The sequence below is a fragment of the Nematolebias whitei genome, chromosome 13 (genome assembly GCF_014905685.2).
Source record: "Nematolebias whitei isolate Nwh7 chromosome 13, NemWhi1, whole genome shotgun sequence".
Classification (NCBI taxonomy): domain Eukaryota; kingdom Metazoa; phylum Chordata; class Actinopteri; order Cyprinodontiformes; family Rivulidae; genus Nematolebias; species Nematolebias whitei.
The window spans coordinates 38,594,828-38,615,690 of NC_056510.1; the positions used below are offsets into that span (position 1 = coordinate 38,594,828).

The following is a 20,863-nucleotide window of genomic DNA, read 5'->3' on the forward strand; positions in this document are numbered from 1 at the left end:
TGATAAGAACCAGTCCCCTATTACTGCTCAGGTACTTTTATTAAATCTCTGCTCACAGGTCTGCTCACACAGGTCACAGGTGTATTAAGTATCTCATCAAACTCTTACTCTATTGTTTTCACATTTATACATTCATGTATACTCGTGACTGACACCTACTGGACAAGCATAATACATCCAATCATCACAGATGGGAGCTTATGTTGTTCTAGAACCTGAACGTAGTTCTCTGCATTAATGGTGCCTTTCCAGACATGCAAGCTGCCCATGCCACAAGCGCTCATGCAACCCCATACCATCAGTGATGCAGGCTTCTGAACGGAGCGTTGATAACAACTTGGGCTATCCTTGTCCTCTCTGGTCCGGATGACATGGCGTCCCAGTGTTCCATAAAGAACTTCAAATCGTGACTCATCTGACCACAGAACAGTATTCCATTTTGCCACACTCCATTTTAAATGACCCCTGGCCCAGTGCAAATGTCTGAGCTTGTGGAGCTTGCTTAGAAATGGCTTCCTCTTTGCACTGTAGAGTTTCAGCTGGCAACGGCGGATGGCACGGTGGATTGGGTTCACTGACAATGCTTTCTGGAAGTATTCCTGAGTATTTGTTTAGTGTCCCAACTTTTTTGGAATTCGGTTTGTAACTTCTGTAGGGGTAAACATTGTGGTTCGGGCCGCATTAACGGAGAGAGAAATGTAGACACACTTCCGGTGTGTAAAATAATAGGTGCCTGCCATGCAGTTGCATGGCAGTCCCCAATAATGGTTTTGGTTTTCCTGTGACTTTTTTGCAGTATGATAAATGGTAGGAGCATAATATACGCTCCCAGTGTTTTGTTGATCTTTTTTTTTTGTAAATAATGACCTTTTTTTGTGGTTTTATTTATTTATTTTTGTATCTTGAGATCCTATGACGTCATCAACTACTCGAGTTATACTCAAGTTTTATTATATTAATGTCGAGTTTAAAAATTATGTAGTCGTTCAACCCCTGTTTCCTGCAGGATCAATAAAGTTCTTTTTTTTTCTGTGCCAGTCGCCGCCTCATCCCACCCATTTTAAACGCACTATATAACAACATGCATCAACATCTTATTTGAGTGGGAAGAGGGAATAGTTGGGTCTTCCTTAAACGCTCATTCTCCGTCTGACATTTGGGGGTGGGGTGGGGGGTTAAGGCTGCCTGGTTGGGGTCTGGGCTGTGGGTGGGTATTGGGCCTTGGGGGACGATTGGGGCTGGTGCTCCGGTTCTCCCTGGATTGTTTGAATCTTTTGATCGGGGTCCCTGGTTGCGATGGCCAGCCCTTTGGCTGGGGTGGCTGCCGGGTTCTGGTGGGGGGTCGGCTGTGGTTGTGTGTGTGTGGTCGTTGGTAGTGCGTGGCGGCGGTCGGGGGCGTGGCTTCACTTCGACGGGGTGCTGGCTGGTCAGCCTGATATGACATTCACGGTGGGGGTGCTGTGTGTGTGTGTGTGGGGGGGGGGGGGCAGAGGGGGGGGGGGGGGGGTGTGGGGGGGGGGGGGGGGGGGGGTGCATGAGTGGCATGCCGGGGCCTCTCCGGGCCTGTGGTGTGGGGCTTTCATTGATGTGCTGGGCCGGCCTTCCTCGGCTGCTCCTCCCTGCTTCTTTGGCCCCCGGCCTGGGGCTGGCTTGCGGTCACTGTTGGGTGGGTGGGGCGCATGGACAGCCCAACAGAGGCTCTATAGGGCTGTCCCTGTGTGCATGTTTGTCTCAGGTTGGGTTTTAGGTGGTCCCCTCTCTTGGATCAGTTTTGGCCCCCAATTTTTGCTCCCCTCCGGTGGTGGGCCCCCCTGCCGCCGGTGCATTGGCGGCTCTCAGCAGCTCTCAGTAGTTGGGGCTGGGTAGTGGGGTAAGTGCGGGCCCGCCCTGGTGGCTGCCTGCGGGGGCCTGGGTGCCCTGGCTCTGTCGGGCCTCTGTTGGGGGGTGGTATGACCTCGGGGCTTGGTGTCCATGGCCTGATCCACTCTGGAGGGGCGGGTTGCCAGCGGGGCCTGTTGACTCGTCGCTACAGCCTCCTGGGGGTGTCTGCATTGTGGTTGCTGGGGATTGCCCGGGGCTTCCCTTTGCTTCTGTTGGGGGACTACCGGAGTTCCGGGCTTGGGGGCCGCTGTGTGTCTGTGGTTCAGGTCTTCCCTGTGTTACCTTCGTGTCCTGTGGGGACGGGTTTATGGGTTCCCACATCCACTATTGAACATTTTTATGGAGAAACCTTATAGTGATGAGCATGCTCACACAAGTGTTTAGATTCAGGTGTTTATCAGGTACACACTCAGTTGGGTTGTGGTGGCCATCAAATATATATTGTATTACCATGTACTGTATAAAATACTTTCTAATGATGTTATAAGTATCATTATATATGTTGTTTGTTGTTGTGGTTTCTGACAGGTTCTGTCCCTGTCTGTTTTCTTTATATGTATTTGTGTTCCCCATTCTGCTCTTTGTATGATTTCTGTTCCTATATATCTGATTCTGTTGTCATTTTCCACTCACTCCTCAGTCTGCCTCTCCAGTCCTCAGTCTTTATCATTCACACCTGTCCCTCAGCAGCCACCTGCCCAGGTGCTCTCATTACTCACTTACTCACTCTCCCTCTGTCTTATAAAAAGCCTTTCTCTCCTCCACTCCTCGTCCGGTCATTGTTCTGTATTCACACACATCTCAGTCCTCCTCTGTCCTTTCTGTTTTCGTCCACCTGATAAATCTGCTCTGCCTGTTTACTCTGATGTCCTGTTCAGTCTTGTTCTTGATCGAGTTTTGCCAGAGTAAGTTTTGCTGCATCGACAGCGTTTTGTTTTGTTGTTTAAATAAATTATTTTTATTTAAACTCCTGCCTCGCTCGCCTGCCTGCAATTGGGTCTAAACTTTGGGGATTGTGATAGAATGACCGGACCAGACCCAGACCCAGCAGGTTCTTCGTTCCGCTCCAAGCGCCAGCACGAACGTGAGCAACTCCGCCAGGTAACTCGTAATTATCTGGACACCAGGGCCACCCCCAAGGATCTGTGGAAGAAGTTGGTGGCCACTGAGGACTTTGTTAACGTGTTTACCCGGTTGGAACTAGAAGGCTATGAACCGGGGATGTTTGAACTTTTTTCTCAAGCTTTGAATGAGAGACGTGTGCTGCGCTCTCTTCTCCTGCCATCTGCCACGCCCCCCAGTCATTCCAAGCACCCCTCACTGGCGAATGGAATGGTCTCGCCTTTGGACTCATCGCCATGTGTCTCAGTGGGTGCTGTGGAGGACACTGTGACACCATTTTGCTCAGTGGGTATCCAGGATCAGAACTCATCTGCTTGTCCTCTTCCTCACCACTGCAGAAAGAGAGGTCAACAAGGGACTCAAGCCAGTTTCACTAAACCTCAAGCCCTCTTTCTGGCTAAATCGGCCAGCTCTGCTTCAGAGGCTTCCAACTCAGTTCATGGGACCCTTCCTGTTGTAGAGCCCCTGGTCTCATCGCCTGATCCGATCCCCCTGGTCTTACCGCCCGCTCCAGCTCTCCTGGTTTCACCGCCCGCTCCGGCTCTCCTGGTCTCGCCGCCTGCAGACCCCTCGCCGGACTCACCGCCTGCAGACCCCTCGTCGGACTCATCAGCTGCAGACCCTTCGCCGGACTCGTCGGCTGCAGACCCCTCGCCGGACTCATCGACTGCAGACTCCAGCACAGAACCCGCAGCTGCAGACTCCAGCACAGAACCCGCAGCTGCAGAACCTGGCTCTGACCCCGTAGCTGCAGAACCTGGCTCTGACCCCACAGCTGCAGAACCCGGCTCTGACCCCGCAGCTGCAGAACCCAGCTCTGACCCCGCAGCTGCAGAACCCGGCTCTGACCCCGCAGCTACAGAACCGGCCTTCGACTCATCGCCTGCGGCAGAACCCGCCTTCGACTCATCGCCTGCGGGAAAACCCGCCTTCGACTCATCGCCTGCGGAAGAACCCGCCTTCGACTCATCGCCTGCGGGAGAACCCGCCTTCGACTCATCGCCTGGGGCAGAACCCGCCTTCGACTCATCGCCTGCGGCAAAACCCGTCTCTGACCCATCGTCTGCTGAACTCAGGCCCGACCACCCGGCTGCTGAATCCTCGTCCGACTGCCCGGCTGCTGAACCCAGGTCTGGCCCCGCAGCATCTGAACCCCATCCTGACCCAACAGCTGCCAACGTCCCGTCTGCCCCAGCAGCAGCCAGCACCACCATCTCTGGCCCCATTCCATCCTTCCCCGAACTCTGGTCCAGCTCTGGATGGTCCCCGGGCCGTCCGCCCGAACTCCGGTCCCGCTCTGGACGGTCCCCGGGCCGTCCGCCCGAACTCCGGCTTGCTAGGAACGATGCCCATTCATAGAGATACTTGTGTTTTGATTATTTTTGCTCCCAGGTCTACCCTGTCGGTTTTTGTTTAGATTTTCTTTTTGTGCCCTCCGTCCTTGTTTCCCCCATCCTCCCACCCATTCTGTGTTTTCTGTGTTGTGTTCTAGGGGACGTCAAGAGCCGTCCATTGAGAGGGGGGTTATGACAGGTTCTGTCCCTGTCTGTTTTCTTTATATTTATTTGTGTTCCTCATTCTGCTCTTTGTGTGATTTCTGTTCCTATATATCTGATTCTATTGTCATTTTCCACTCACTCCTCAGTCTGCCTCTCCAGTCCTCAGTCTTTATCATTCACACCTGTTCCTCATCAGCCACCTGCCCAGGTGCTCTCATTACTCACTCTCCCTCTGTCTTATAAAAAGCCTTTCTCTCCTCTACTCCTCGTCCGGTCATTGTTCTGTATTCAGACATCTCAGTCCTCCTCTGTCCTGTCTGTTTTCGTCCACCTGATAAATCTGCTCTGCCTGTTTACTCTAATGTCCTGTTCAGTCTTGTTCTTGATTGAGTTTTGCCAGAGTAAGTTTTGCTGCATCGACAGCGTTTGGTTTTGTTGTTTAAATAAATTATTTTTATTTAAACTCCTGCCTCACTCGCCTGCCTGCAAATGGGTCTAAACACTGAGGATTGTGATAGTTTCTCGGTTTTGTTGTTTTTTGTTTTTTTTTTCCTGCAGGTCTAGAGGCAGACTTCAATGATGTTGATTTGTGTTCTCTTTATCCCTCTCTCTCTCCTCTATTCCTATCTCCTTCTTTACATTTTAACTCTTCTTTCACTTTTCTGCTTTTTCTTTTTTGTTTTCCGTCCCCGTGTCCATTATATCTGGAACAAACCCAAAGCATATTCTAATCAAATTTAATTTATATATCATTAAGGCCAGCCATAATGCTCTGCTTGTGAAAGTAAATCTGTTGGGCATCACTTTGACACTCAGACAATAATTCTAAGTGTCACAATGCCGGACAGGACAAGGGGAAAAAAAAAAAAATCATTAAAGTTCTTATCTTCAGAGTAGGTGTGAGAAAGTGGTGCCCCGCTCTATCAAATGATAATCTGATGTGGATGGTCTGCTTGGTAGAAATCTTTGAAAACAATTGCAAAGTAAAAGAAAAGTCCATTTTAACCAATAAATATTTGATTTTAGTCATAATTGTCCACATCAGTGTCAGTTTTTAGCATTAAAACCAGGTCTGTGTGTTTAAGGTGCACCCCAGCAGCATTCGGTTTGACTTCGGTTAGACTGGTTTCCAACCAGGTGCTTTTGTTTGCAGCATGTTGCGTTTGCTTACTGATCACACTGTCACAACTGAAGTTTGTGACGAATGTTTGTTGGTGTGTTCCTGCAGAGCTGGAGGAACAGACTCGCAGGGCGCTGGAGCTGGACCAAGAGCGAAAACGAGCAAAGGAGGAAGCGGAGCGGCTGGAGCGTGACAGACAGGCAGCAGAGGAGGCCAAGGCAGCACTGGCTCAGCAGGCTGCCGACCAAATGAAGACGCAGGAACAGCTGGTGCCTTTGCTCACACCTCACACTACTTTGTTATTATTATTTGGGGTGCGAATCTCTGTGTCTGGTGATCCGATTCGATTCCCGTTTTTGGTGTCACGATACGATTTAAAATAGATTTTTTTATATATATATTTTTTTCGATTCAGAAACGATTTTTCTATTGAAATGGTCATAAATTTTGTTTCAATTATGTAGCTGACAAGCTGAAAAGATTAAACAACAATGTAAACCAATAGACCATTTATTTAAAAATAATTTTAGGTTCCTTACTGTATCAAATATTTTTTATTCATTTTATATTTATACCAAAAAGTAGGAAAAATATAGGAGTGCATAAAATTCTGTAACTTAAATTATCAGTATTAGGTTAGCTTAGTTGCCTGAATTTAAAAAATAAAAAATAAATAAAAATCTAGGAACAAATAATTCATCCATCCATCATCTTTACCCACTTCTGCCTTTTCGAGTCACGGGGGTCACTGGTGTCACTGGTGCCCATATCAGCCATCACTGTGTGAGAGGCGGGGGACAACAGGTCTCCAGTCCATCACAGACAAGTAATTCAAAATATATAAATACAAACGTAAACAGACTTCAGCCTACCATATATAGTACATTAAACTTTAACTCAACATAAAATACACACTTGCTCTAACCATTTGTTGTATTTTCAAAACTTAACCTAATATGAAATATACAGACTTCAGCCTACCATAGTACATTAACCTTTAACTCAACATAAAATACACACCTCAGTTATTTTAACCATATTGCTCTAACATTTGTTATATTTCCAAAACTTAACCTAATATGAAATATACAGACTTCAGTCTGAACCATATTGGTTCATATTTAGAAAATCTTTAACAAAATTTCAAAACCTGTGCAAATTTGTACAAAAACCTTGTCTGAACTGTGATTTATAGACCATCAACTGTATCATTTAGAACTGGCTCCAGATGTGTCTCATCTCTTCAACCTCTTAAAAAAACAAATTACATTAAGTTTGTTGAACAACTTGTCTATAAGTTTTAGTATAATGAGAAATAACAGTTACCTTTGAGCTGCAGCTGCATCAGAGCTTCTCCCATTTGTTGTTTCAAGGTGAAGTTGTGGAGCTGCTTTATCGCAAAAAAAATAAATCTACATGAAGGAATAACGTACGTTGAATCCACGATCTAGCATATTAAAAATAAACCTGAACCTCTCACCTTCCACTGAGCTGTCTGCTCATAAATCCGTTGTGATCCAGCAGGAGATGGAGAGGAAACTCTTCACAGCCTTTGGGAGAAACCTGGAAGTTTGTTGCAGAGTTCGCTGGTCGGCTGCTTTGCTTCATCTTCCGTGAATTTTGTTTTATATCCAAAATACTGTACCGCAATTTTATTTTACACTTCTTGTAAACAATTGTGCTCTTGTAAAGCTCTGTCTTCCCCCGGAACATTGTAGAATCTGAAATGATTTTTAAAGATGAAGCAGCAGGTTGAATCGCACTGTCTCCCTCCTCCATGCTAGCAGGCTCCATTCAGATAAAGGGAGCTGGCTAACTAGCTAGCTGTACGGTGGCCTACATGGCTCAATTCTACAGCGGCTGAATGGGGAGTAGGAGCAGAAAAAATATAAAACTTGAATACATTTTAAAATCGATTTTTGGACCTTTAGAAACGATTCAGAATCGCCAGGACTAAGAATCTAGATTAATCTAAAAAACGATTTTTTTTCCTGCAACTCTTAATTATTGTTGTTGTTTTTGTTGTTGTTGTTCGTCCGTTGAAAGACAGAGGCACAATGGTGTAGTCTCCGTCCATCCGTACACTTTCTCTTGTCCAGACCTGATCTGCTGAAGATAATTTGATTAAACATGATGCACAAATGCATCATCACCAGATGGAGTGTTGTGTACACTTTTCATGACACAGCCTCAAGGTCACAAATCAAGGTCAACATTAAAACAACATCTGCTTGTCCAGGCCATTGCTATAGGTTGCTGTACAATATTTTGTTGATGGGCGGATAATGTGCCGTCTGCAGTACTCTTGTTCAAATCTAACTCGTTTTACAATTTGTACCTTGTGAGGAGATTTCTGGATTTGTTGTTTTACTTGTTTCATCCATCCATCCATTATCTTCTGCTTGTTCTGAAGTCAGGTCTCGGGGGCAGCAACTTGAGCAGAGAGGTCCAGACATCTCTTTCCACAGCCACCTCTTCCAGCTCTTCTGGGAGGACCCCAAGGTGTTCCCAGGCCAACTGGGAGATGTAGTCTCTCCAGCATGTCCTGGGTCTTCCTCTGGGTCTCCTTTCAGTCGGACATACCTGAAAAACTTCCCTAGGGAGGCATCTAGATAGCATCCTTACCAGATGCCTGAACACCTCGACTGTCTCCTCTTGATGTAGAGGAGCAGTGGTTCTACTCAGAGCCTCTCCTGATAACTGAACTTCTCACCCTGTCTCTAAGGGAGAGTCCAGCTACCCTGCAGAGGAAACTCATTTAATCTGCCTGTATCCACAATCTCATTCTTTCAGTCACTACCCAGAGCTCGTGACCATAGGTGAGTGTAGGAACATAGACTGACCAGTAAAAAGAGAGCTTTGCCTTACATCTCCTCAACACAACAGACCAGTACATACTGCAGACGCTGCACCAATCCGTCTGTCAATCTCATGCTCCATTCTTCCCTTGTGAACAAAACCCCAAGATACTTGAACTCCTCCACTTGAGGGAGAACCTCACCCTCGACCTGAAGAGAACAATCCACCCTTTTCCGGTTCAGGACATTGACCTCACATTTGGAGGTGCTGATTCTCAACTCAGCTTCACACTCGGCTGCGAACTGCTACAATGAGAGCTGAAGATCATGGCATGATGATGCCAACAGGACCACATCATCTGCAAAGAGCAGAGATGGAATCCTAAGTCCACCGAACCAGAATCCCTCCGCCCCCTGGCTGCAACAAGATATTCTGTTCATAAAAGTTATGAACAGAATCAATGACAACGGGCAGCCCTGGCGGAGTCCAACTCCCACCCTGAAAGGGTCCGATTTACTACTGACAATGCGAACCAAACTCTCAACCACTTGTACAGGTCCTTCTCAAAAAATTAGCATATTGTGATAAAGGTCATTATTTTCCATAATGTAATGATAAAAAGGAAACTTTCATATATTTCAGATTCATTGCACACCAACTGAAATATTTCAGGTCTTTAATTGTTTTAATACTGATGATTATGGCATACAGCTCATGAAAACCCAAAATGCCTGTCCCAAAAAATTAGCATATCATGAAAACGTTCTCTAAACAAGCTATTAACCTAACCATCTGAATCAACGACGTAACTCTAAACACCTGCAAAAGATTCCTGAGGCTTTTAAAAACCCCCAGCCTTGTTCGTTACTCAAAACCGCAATCATGGGTAAGACTGCCGACCTGACTGCTGTCCAGAAGGCCAGCATTGACACCCTCAAGCAAGAGGGTAAGACACAGAAAGAAATTGCTGAATGAATATGCTGTTCCCAGAGTGCTGTATCAAGGCACCTCAGTGGGAAGTCTGTGGGAAGGGAAAAGTGTGGCAGAAAACGCTGCACAACGAGAAGAGGTGACCGGACACTGAGAGGATTGTGGAGAAGGGCCGATTCCAGACCTTGGGGGACCTGCAGAAGCAGTGGACTGAGTCTGTAGTAGAAACATCCAGAGCCACCGTGCACAGGCGTGTGCAGGAAATGGGCTACAGGTGCCGCATTCCCCAGGTCAAGCCACTTTTATACCAGAAACAGTGGCCGAAGCGCCTGACCTGGGCTACAGAGAAGCAGCACTGGACTGTTGCTCAGTGGTCCAAAGTACTTTTTTCTGATGAAAGCAAATTTTGCATGTCATTCGGAAATCAAGGTGCCAGAGTCTGGAGGAAGACTGGGGAGAAGGAAATGCCAAAATGCCAGAAGTCCAGTGTGAAGCACCCACAGTCACTGATGGTCTGGGGTGCCATGTCAGCTGCTGGTGTTGGTCCACTGTGTTTTGTCAAGGGCAGGGTCAATGCAGCTAGCTATCAGGAGATTTTGGAGCACTTCATGCTTCCATCTGCTGAAAAGCTTTCATTTTTTAGCACGACCTGGCACCTGCTCACAGTGCCAAAACCACTCGTAAATGGTTTACTGACCATGGTTACTGTGCTCGATTGGCCTGCCAACTCTCCTGACCTGAACCCCATAGAGAACCTGTGGGATATTGTGAAGAGAAAGTTGAGAGACGCAAGACCCAACACTCTGGATAAGCTTAAGGCTGCTATCGAAGCATCCTGGGCCTCCATAACACCTCAGCAGTGCCACAGGCTGATTGCCTCCATGCCACGTTGCATTGAAGCAGTCATTCATGCAAAAGGATTCCCGACCAAGTATTGAGTGCATAACTGAACATGATTATTTGAAGGTTGGCGTTTTTTGTATTAAAAACACTTGTCTTTCATTGGTGGGATGAAATATGCTAATTTTTTGGGACAGGCATTTTGGGTTTTCATGAGCTGTATGCCATAATCATCAGTATTAAAACAATTAAAGACCTGAAATATTTCAGTTGGTGTGCTATGAATCTGACATATGAAAGTTTCATTTTTATCATTACATTATGGAAAATAATGACCTTTATCACAATATGCTAATTTTTTGAGAAGGACCTGTATAGGGACTGAACAGCCCATAACAACGGGCCCCCAATCCCATACTCACGGAGCACCCCCTCACAGTGTACCCTGAGGAACACGGTCGAATGCCTTCTCCAAATCCACAAAACACATGTAGACCAGATGGGCAATTTCCCATGACCCCTCGAATACCCTAGTGAAAGCTGGTCCAGTGTTCCACGGCCAGGACGGAATCCACATTGTTCCTCCTGGATCTGAGGTTCGACCAACGATCGGACTCACTTCTCCAGTACCCCTGAATAGACCTTACCAGGGAGGCTGAGGAGAGTGATGCCCCTGTAATTGGAGCACACCCTTTGGTTCCCATTTTTAAAGAGGGGAACCACCACCCCAGTCTGCCAGGCCAGTGGCACTGTCCCTGATGTCCACAGGATGTTGTAAAGACATGTTTTACTTGTTTATTTAGCAAATTTATGCACATTTGATATCCATCAAATAGTTCTGCATTGTTGTAGTGTTCAGTACAACTATCTAACTGAACAGAATAGTTATTTCAAGATTCTGTGGTATTTTTGATGGAAAATGAAACGATTCATAATATTCAGGTTTTAATGTTTAGACACAAAACTTGTCTCAACAATAAAATAACAATTACAACAAGCAGTGTGTTTCCTTGACTGATGAAGCCTTCCGGATCGAAGGCGAAATGTTTCAGCACAAAAAAAGAAACGGTCCAGATGACCTGACTGAAAAATGTTGGATACAACAAGCAGTGTTGTAATTTCTTTTGCCATGCGTTTCTTGTTTCAACAGGCTGCTGAGTTAGCTGAATTCACAGCCAAAATTGCTTTGCTTGAGGAGGCGAAAAGGAAAAAAGAAGAGGAAGCAACAGAATGGCAACACAAAGTAATCTTACCCCAATTTATCAAATGTTAAAGGCAATTTACGTGCTTTTCTAAAGGTTGTTTTACAAGATGCATGACATTAGCTTTAGCAACAGTCAGAACATGCCAAACCTGTTTGAATTATTTAAATAGCAACAAATAACAAAAAAACTAAAAAGTGGAGACACAAAAACACATTTAAAATTGAACTTTCCCAATTTTTTTGCAGGTAGTTTAGTTTTTTCTCTTTTGCTGTAGTGTTTATTATTGTTATTATTATTATTTAACGCATTACTAGCCTTAGTGTTGTGTACACTGTCATTTCCCAGCTCCAAGGTCATGTTATAAATCAAGATCAAAGTTAAAACAAGTTATTTTCTTGTCCAGGCGATTGCTCTAGATTGCTGTGTAAAGTGTGTATTTTGTTGATGAGTGTATAATGTGTGTGGTACTCATGTTGTTTGTGACTTAAGCATAGAACAAGAATTATATATTTTTTTATTACAACATCAGAAAATTACTAGCGTGCTATGCAAATAATTTATATTTATATCAACATGGACCTGTCAATTGAATTTTTTAATTCAGTTTATTTATATAGCACCAAATCCCAACAAAGTTGTCTCAGAGCACTTTACAGAAACATTTACATACATTGAAAAGCCAATTAGTAAATTTCTCTATCTAAGGAATCCAGCAGACACAAATCTTCACTTTGTTGCAGTCTCCCATCCTGAGCAAGCACAAAGGAAAAACTCACTTTTAACAGGAAGAAACCTCCAGCAGAACCAGGCTCAGGACAAGTGGCCATCTGCTTTGACCTGCTGGTTTGAGAGGACAGGAAGGAGAGACAGACGAACACAGAATGGCAGGTCCAGATGTAGATGCAGGTGTACCTGAAAGACAAAAACACATGTCAAGGTTAGACAAAATAATTACAAATATAAAACAGGTTGAGCAGAGTAAATAAAGATAGTAGCAGAGTGAATAAGTGTGGTCAGTTTGTCCTCCAGCAGTCTAAGCCTGTAGCAGCATAACTAAGGGACAGCTCAGGAAACCCAAGCTGACACTAAATATAGGATTATCAAAAGGACATTCTAAAGCCCAGTCTTAAAACTGGATAATGTGTCAGCCTCACGGACAGAAACTGGAAGTTGGTTCCACAAGAGAGGAGCCTGAAAGATCTGCCTCCCATTTTGTTTTTGGAAACTCTAAGAACCACAAGTAAACCTGCAGTCTGAGAGCGAAGTGCTCTGTTAGGAAAATATGGAACAATAAGATCTGTAATATAAGATGGAGCCAGGTTGTTGAGAGCTTTGTAGGTTAGAAGTAAGATTTTGAATTCAATTCTGGATTTGACAGGGGGCCAATGGAGAGAAGCTAAAACTGGAGAGATATGATCTCTCCTACTAACTCCAGTTAAGACTCTGGCAGCAGCATTTTGGATCAACTGAAGACGTTTTAAAGTAGTATTTGGACATCCAGACCATTGCAATAGTCCAATCTAGGCGTGACAAATGCATTTATGTCAGTATCTTCCCTCTTTAAGAGGAGTTGTGCTTTCCTTTCAGGCTCTGTCAGCACAGGAAGACCTGGAGAAGACTAAGGAAGAGCTGAAGACGGCCATGACATCTCCACCAGCAGCTGAACATGATGAACAGGACGAAACAAATGCAGAGGCGAGCGCTGAGCTTCTCAGCGACAGTCTGAGCACTGACCGCAGCGAGGAGGAACGAATCACTGAGACACAGAAGAACGAGCGTGTGATGAAACAGCTACAGGTATGACACAACCACTGGTTCAAACCTGACTTGTGTGACGATCAAAGAGAACTAATATTATACTCATTTAGATTGTTTTCACACCTGATAGTCCGGTAGACTCGGTTCGGTTGGGGATCAATATTCATTACATTTTGTTTACATTTGAGCTGGTGCGTTTGCATTCACACTGCACTGTGCAGTCGAGTCAACCTGTTCAACCAACCTGTTCCCCCACTCGCCTGTGGGGGCGCTGCACCAAGAACTACTGAAAGAAACAACACAAAAACCTCTGAAGAAGAAACTTCTTCTTTTTCTTGTAAATAAAAATAAAAACGAAGTGGCATCAAGTTTTAGCAGTTTTAGGAGTTATATTTTGTCATTTTTCAAAAATGGACTCAGCATGAGCAGAAGATGAGACAGAAGACCATGGAGAATATTCTGATGCATGCTCAATAATATAAGAATATTGTTTTTCACACAAGGCAGCTGACGGCTCCATATAAGGTCAGAGAAATGTGTGTTTGTTTACCCTGTGGAGCAGGGACCGGTCTGTTTACATTCGCACTGCACTCGAACCGCGCTGGAGTTCTCTTCTACCGGACCGAGACCTAGGGTTTAGCCCGGGCCAGAGTTAGCCTTTTTGTTCCGTGACAGAGTTCGATGGTGCGTTCACACCTCCCCAAACGAACCGGACTTTCTAGGAAAACGAGCTAGAGTTCGATTAAAGCGGACTAAACAGAGCTGGTGTGAATGCACCCTTAATATATAATAGGGCCAGTCAAGGATTTATTAGGGTGTGGAAATATTAAGATTTTTTTTAATTTATGTCATTTATTTATATAATTTTTTTGCTCATGTCTATGAACAAAATTGTCTGCGAGGTCTCAAAGGACCACAGGGCAACTTCTAACAACTGAAGGTCTCTCTCACATTAATGTTGATGTTCACGAGTCCACCATCAGGAGAACACTGAACAACAATGGTGTGCCTGGCAGGGTTGAAGGAAAAGTCAAGTCAAGTCAGATTTATTTATAGAGCACATTTAAAACAGAAACTGTTACCAAAATGCTTAACAAAAATATCACATCAACAGATAAAAAGTAGCAAGATATATTTACAGCACATGGAATAAAAATATAAAACCAAAAACAATTAGAAACAATGAAATACTAAATCAAATCACGTTGTGTCAAAAGTCAAGGAAATAAAAACAAAAAGCATAATCTCAGTCAGAAACAATGAAATACTAAATCAGATCAGATGACCTTGTGTTAAATAGGGATAATGACAAAAGCATAAACAGAATCAGCATCAATGAAAAACCAGATCTAAAGCTGATCACCCTGTGTTAAATGTCAGTGAGTACAGATGTGTTTTTAGGAGAGATTTAAAAGCAGAGACTGAGGTGGCCTGTCGAATGTTGATGGGCAGATTGTTCCAGAGTTTAGGACCCACGACTGAGAACGCTCGATCTCCTCTGAGCTTCAGCTGGTTTTTGGTACGGCCAAAAGCAGCTGGTCTGATGATCTCAAAGCCCGAGAAGGAGTATAAGGATGAAGAAGGTCGGAGAGGTATGATGGTGCAAGGCCGTTAATGCACTTGAATGTCAGCAGGAGAATTTTAAAATCAACTCTGACACGCACAGGAAGCCAGTGAAGAGAGGACAGAACCAGAGTAATGTGCTCAAACCTGTGAGTTCCTGTTAAAAGCCGAGCTGCAGCATTTTGTATGAGCTGGAGACGTGAGAGTGAAGCCTGACTAACCCCAACATAAAGTGAGTTAAAGTAGTCCAGCCGGGAAGTAATAAATGCATGGACTAGTTTTTCAAGGTCGGATCTGGACAGAACGGACTTAAGCTTTGCTATCTGCCTTAGCTGAAAGAAGCTCTTTTGTAGAACAGAGTTGATCTGTTTATTAAGCTTAAAGTCCGAGTCTAACACTACCCCGAGATTGGTAACCGACTGCTTTAGATGAGGCTGAAGGGAGTGCAGGTTAACAGGATCAGTGACAGTGGTAGAGCTTGGGTTAAACACAATGACCTCAGTCTTCTGATCATTAAAGCTCAAGAAGTTTGCAGCCATCCAAGTCTTGATGTCATCAAGACATTTTAGCAAAGGGAGGATGGAGCAAGAACTGTTTGGTTTTAAAGGTAGATAAATCTGAGAATCATCGGCGTAACAGTGAAACGAAATACCATGTTTCCTCAGGATTGACCCCAAGGGGAGCAGATACAATGAGAACAGAAGGGGTCCAAGAATGGAGCCTTGTGGGACCACACAGGAAAGAGGGACAGAAGCAGATAAATGATTGCCAAAGTTAACACAAAAACTCCTGTCACCCAGATAAGAACGGAACCATTCTAGCGCCACCCCTGTAATCCCAACCCAGTGTTCTAGCCATGACATAAGGATGCTGTGATCAACAGTGTCAAATGCAGTGGTAAGGTCGAGGAGTACCAGGATCACAGACTGACCAGAGTCATTCACTAGCAGAATGTCATTACAGACCCTTACTAAAGCTGTCTCGGTGCTGTGCAGTTGTTTAAATCCTGACTGAAAAATCTCAAAAATTCCATTCAAAAACTTGGTTAGTTGACTAAAAACTATTTTCTCCAAGATTTTAGAAAGAAATGGAAGTTTTGAGATTGGCCTGAAGTTAGAACAAGCCGCAGGGTCGAGTCCGGGTTTTTTAATTAATGGAGTTACCACTGCATGTTTTAAAACATCAGGAACCACACCTGTAGCCAAACTGCTGTTAATAATGGCAAGAACAGAGGGTCCAGTTGACGGTAGAACCCGTTTAAAAAAATGCAGCAGGGATGGGATCAGCAGGGAAGCCTGAGGGTTTCATGTGACCAACGACCTCATTTAAAAATGAGAGTGAGATGGGGTCAAAGTGACTGAAGACTGCTGAGCAGGGGACAAGAACTGAAGGGTCGGCTGTGGAGTGTGGAATTGATGACCTAATCGACTCAACATTTTCAGCAAAATGCCTGACAAACTTATTACAGGTGTCAACAGAGGCCTCAATGGTGGCAGACTGAGGCACGTTTAGAATGGTGTTAATGGTGCTGAAAAGAACGCGGGGCTTGTGACTGTTTGAGTTGATGATTTTTGAGAAATATTTGTTTTTCTCCTGTTTAACGGTGGTCTGATAGGCTTTCCAACATGTTTTTAACATCTCAAAAGACACCTGAAGTTTATCTTTTTTCCATCGACGTTCAGCTCTTCTGCACAGGCGTCTTGCCTCTCGTGTAGTCTCATTTACCAAAGGGTGGGGCGTACGTTTTCGATTCCTGAGCTTTAACGGGGCGACTGAGTCCAGGATCTGTACACACGCCTCCTGATGCTGAGAAAGCAACTCCTTTGTAGTAAGACCCGCAGAGAGTTCAGAGTCTGAAACAGAATTACTAGCAAAGATGGAAGAGAAGAGTGTGGCGGTGGAAGGGTTAAAAATCCTACAGGGCTTGGGTGTGGGGGGAGGTGCTGGTTCACAAATCAAAGAGGTGTTGAATAAAACTGGTTTGTGGTCGGAACAAACAGTGTCACCAATTTCTAAATCATAAACAGACAAACCATGTGTTAAGACTAAGTCTAGAGTGTGGCCCTGCTGGTGAGCCGGACCAACAACACTCTGCACAAAGTTAAAGGACTGGATGAGGTCTAGAAAGTCCTGAGCTAATGGTTTATCTGGGCAGCACACGTGGATATTAAAGTCACCTAAAATCACAACCCAATCATATTGGAGCAGAACACCAGTTAGAAAGTCAGATAGTTCATTTAAAAACTGTTTATGGTATCCGGGGGGTCTGTAAAAAATAGCACACAGAATTGGGTTGGAGCGGCCCAGCTCACAACAGAGCAGTTCAAAACTCGAAAAGCCACTGCTCTGCAAAAAGAACATTGCTGCTTGTCTGCAGTTTGCTAAAGATCACGTGGACAATCCAGAAGGTTGTTGGAAGAATGTTTTGTGGACAAATGAGACCAAAATAAAACTTTTTGGTTTAAATAAAAAGTGTTATGTTTGGAGAAAGGAGAACTCTGCATTCCTGCATAAGAACCTTATCCCATCTGTGAAACGTGGTGGTAGTGTCATGGTTTGGGTCTGTTTTGCTGCATCTGGGCCAGGACAACTTGTCATCATTGATGGAACAATGAATGCTGAATTATATCAAAGAATTCTAAAGGAAAATGTCAGAACATCTGTCCATGAACTGAATCTCAAGAGAAAGTGGGTCATGCAGCAATTCATCTACTTTTAGGACTTTTTTAAGGACTTTTAGAGTTCACAAACATTCAAGCACCACTGTGTATGTAAACTGGCCACCCTAATCATTTGAGGAAACTTTACTTTCTAGTTTGAATACTACTTAAAAGTATACCAAAATTCATGCTCAGTAATCCAGGTAATAATCCAACAATGTTCAATCGGGTCATCTGGAAGGTTTCTTCTTTTTTTTTTTTTTTTGCCGAGATGTTTCATCCTTCATCCGAAGGACTTCTTCATTCTGAGGAGCCACCTACAAACTGAGTCCCACCACAAACAGCTCACTCCCAGAGTGGAAAAAAACAGTTTGCTGGTTATAAGATGGCCTCTGGGTCCACCCTCTCCCCCATCAACTCCTCTGAGGCAACCTTGCCAAAGTGATCACCAGCAAACTGTTTGTTTCGAGGTGGCTGCTTCTGTCTTTCCTCCCCCGTTTTTCCTTCCTCCTGCTCTGCTCTCTGTGTGTCTGAAGTGCCTGGTTCACATCTCCCGAACGTAATTTAAGAAGATTATGGATCTGGTATCCTGGACGTTCAACTGTATTGATAAGATTTTTTTCATCAAATGTTCATCAAAGCAACAAGGTCCTGGAGAACCTGTGTGTCCAGCTGAGACTCACGCTGTGGGGTACGTCATGGATCCGTGGGGGAGTGTGGCAGTTGATGTGCCCCTCAGTTCTGTCTCAAGAGGATGTTGAAGACGTTTACATATTTGGAATTATGATCGCAGGGACTCTGCTTTTTGGCATCGGCGGGGCTCTGCTTTATCGACGTTTGAAGAAAACATTGGCAGCAGTTTCGGCCATCGCAAAGCTTCCGAGTCAGTGTGAAGGTTTGGTCCGTGCTGTAGGAACTTTAAATCAACTGGTTTATGAGCTAAACCGTAAGGTGGACGCGATTTATGAGAATCGCAGGCCACCTGCGGCTTCTGGGACTCGTCTGCGTGGTGGGTTCGACCTTGAGGGAGACTCATAGCATGGATCAGTGGAATGGAATCCGACAATTAGGCTATTTCAGAACCAGAACATCCAGAATGGACTCAAGGCTGAAGGGGAAAAAAGTAATCTGTCTGCCTGAAGAAAAACAACAATCAAAGCTTATCTGAATCTGACTCCCGACGGCCTCGGAATGGGCCGACTATCAAATTTCTCCTGAGTCATGGGTAACCAAGGACAAAAGCTTAATCTGTCACACTCCCCCCTGATTCTGAGCTGTTTGTGGTGGGACTCAGATTGTTGGTGGCTCCTCGGATTGAGAAGTCCTTCGACTGAAGGATGAAACATCTCAGCAAAAAAAAAAAAAAAAACGTCCAGATAACCTGAGTGAACATCGTTGAATTAAAAATATTGTGTTCTCAAATGATTGAGGTTGCAGATTAATCTTTGGTGGCCAAGGCCACCATTTGTCACCCTCTGGCTCCTCCGCTGCACCTGTCATGGATAAATTTGCTTCCTTCTCTTGCCAGGATCCGTCACTCTGCTCTGCCTAAGACGAAAAGAAAAGACCTCCCTCTGTTCTTATACACTGTAACTCCTCCCCACTTGAATATCTTGCAATAAAATCATTAAAGTTTTTTGACATTCTCTGTTCAGTTCCAGTCCAGAAAAACACTCATCTCCAAAACTACAAACATTCACTATTCAAATGGCTCAGCGGTGGGGGGACATCGGCATAGTGCTTGTTTTATGAGGGCATAAAGTTTCTCTGTTTGGGAAACAAGATCTAGAAGTCGGTTCTAATTATCGGTACAGAACATCATTTATTTAAAACCATATTAAAGGTTGTATTCAGCTTAATGTTTCAACAGCTGGAGATAAGATTTTTAGATGACTTCACAATAAAGTCATGAAAATGAATTCAAGACCCGATCGTCAAAAAGTTTTAATTAATTTGAACAACCCCCTCCATAAAAACATCTGTTATCTGTTGAGATGAAGATGATGATCCCATCTTCCTCACACTGGCCCATTTATAAGGTCTTTCCTGTCCTCCCTGTTCACAGACACTGAGCTCAGAGTTGGCCGAGGCTCTGGACGACACCAAGAAAACCCAGAACGACATGCTGCATGCTGAGAACGTCCGGGCAGGAAGAGACAAGTACAAAACCCTGCGCCAGATCCGCCAAGGCAACACCAAGCAGCGTATCGACGAGTTTGAATCCATGTGAGCCGGTCGACGCATGATGCTCAGGAGAGACCATCGGTCTTGTTGCCATGTCATCTCCTCACTTGTGAAAGCCTAAAACCTGCTTCAGCTCCAGGCTGCTGTGCTTTTTTATGGTTTGTGTCTGCCCAGGAGAAAGACCAGCTGTGGTGCTTCAGGCCCCTCAAAGCTCGGCCTGGGAGCAGCTGGCCAGTCTCTGCTTTTTAGACCTTCGCCCTGAACCCAATAAAAGCACACGTCTTTTTTATATTTAACAATGGCAAGCAGCATACTCCCATGTACATTTCTAGTAAATTTAATGCTTGCATGTATATTTAAACCATGACGAGACAGGGATGGTTGTGCTTTTTACTCCAAACTAAATGGCCATTTGTAGCTGTAGCTTGTTGATGACAATGGCAGTACGCTTTAATATATGTACGTACGTATTCTTGTCACGAGCTGAACATTGTAAATGTTTTTTATTTTAATTGCCTTATGGATTATTTCCTGTCTAGTTTAACCTTCTCAAGGACAGGCTTGCAGTCATTTCTGTTGACGTTGCATCAGTTAGCTCATCAACTTGAACCATGTTAATTTGCAAAGATAACTGATATGCAAACCAAATCTGCTCATTTTGCTTTCTAACTGTTCAGTTTATCTGCCCATTGAGACATTTGTTCAAATATGTATTTTGCTCCTTAATAAAGAATGACTTTATATTTCCAAACGTGTTGCTGGAGTCTGCCTCTAAAATGCTGTCTGGTTAAAGCCGGATGTGTTTTCTCTTTTGCAGTGGGACAAAGCAGAACATGTCAGACATACATGTGTTATATAGTCTTTAAAAGAAGACTAAATGCTCTGCTTAAACTCGTTACACACAGCTGCACTACTAAATTTAAAGCTTTCCCATGCAGATAAAACAAGATGTTACTGCTACAGCAAGGAAAACTTGAATGGAGATGGTTGATATAATAATTATATCGTATTTTTTGGATGATTGTTTCCTCTGGTATCAGATGATGTGCAGCTGGAAGGATTTTTACTGAAACTTTTTTTAGTTTTGGACATTTGTTATGATGCGTAACCATGGCAACAAGGCAGTTTTCTACAACAACAGCAGCTGAATAACATCTCAAAAGCTGAAATAATATCTCAACTATGGCCCCAACTCTCAAATGAGTTGAAAAGGATGTTCTATGGACGCATTCTCATCTACCTACCAGCTGTGCTCGAGTGCCTGACCACTGAGATCCTGGAACTAGCAGGAAACATGGCTCA

The 20,863-nt window shown here is 44.3% G+C and overlaps 1 protein-coding gene across 2 annotated transcripts in view; it reads left to right on the plus strand.

Annotated features, from left to right (window-relative positions):
* LOC119419711 (radixin) overlaps window positions 1-19,642 on the plus strand; it is a 77,777-nt gene extending 58,135 nt beyond the window's left edge. Inside the window, exons 1-5 of one of the 2 annotated variants that reach the window (XM_037687099.1) lie at window positions 4,808-4,903; window positions 5,731-5,891; window positions 11,342-11,434; window positions 12,984-13,193; window positions 19,443-19,642. In XM_037687099.1, coding sequence (XP_037543027.1) covers window positions 4,864-4,903; window positions 5,731-5,891; window positions 11,342-11,434; window positions 12,984-13,193; window positions 19,443-19,607 — 669 coding nt within the window. In that variant the 5' untranslated portion in view covers window positions 4,808-4,863 and the 3' untranslated portion in view covers window positions 19,608-19,642. Of the gene's footprint in view, window positions 1-4,807; window positions 4,904-5,730; window positions 5,892-11,341; window positions 11,435-12,983; window positions 13,194-19,442 lie in introns of those variants that run through there. The other variant, XM_037687098.1, reaches the window with a different exon arrangement.
* The last annotated feature ends 1,221 nt before the right edge of the window (window positions 19,643-20,863 follow it).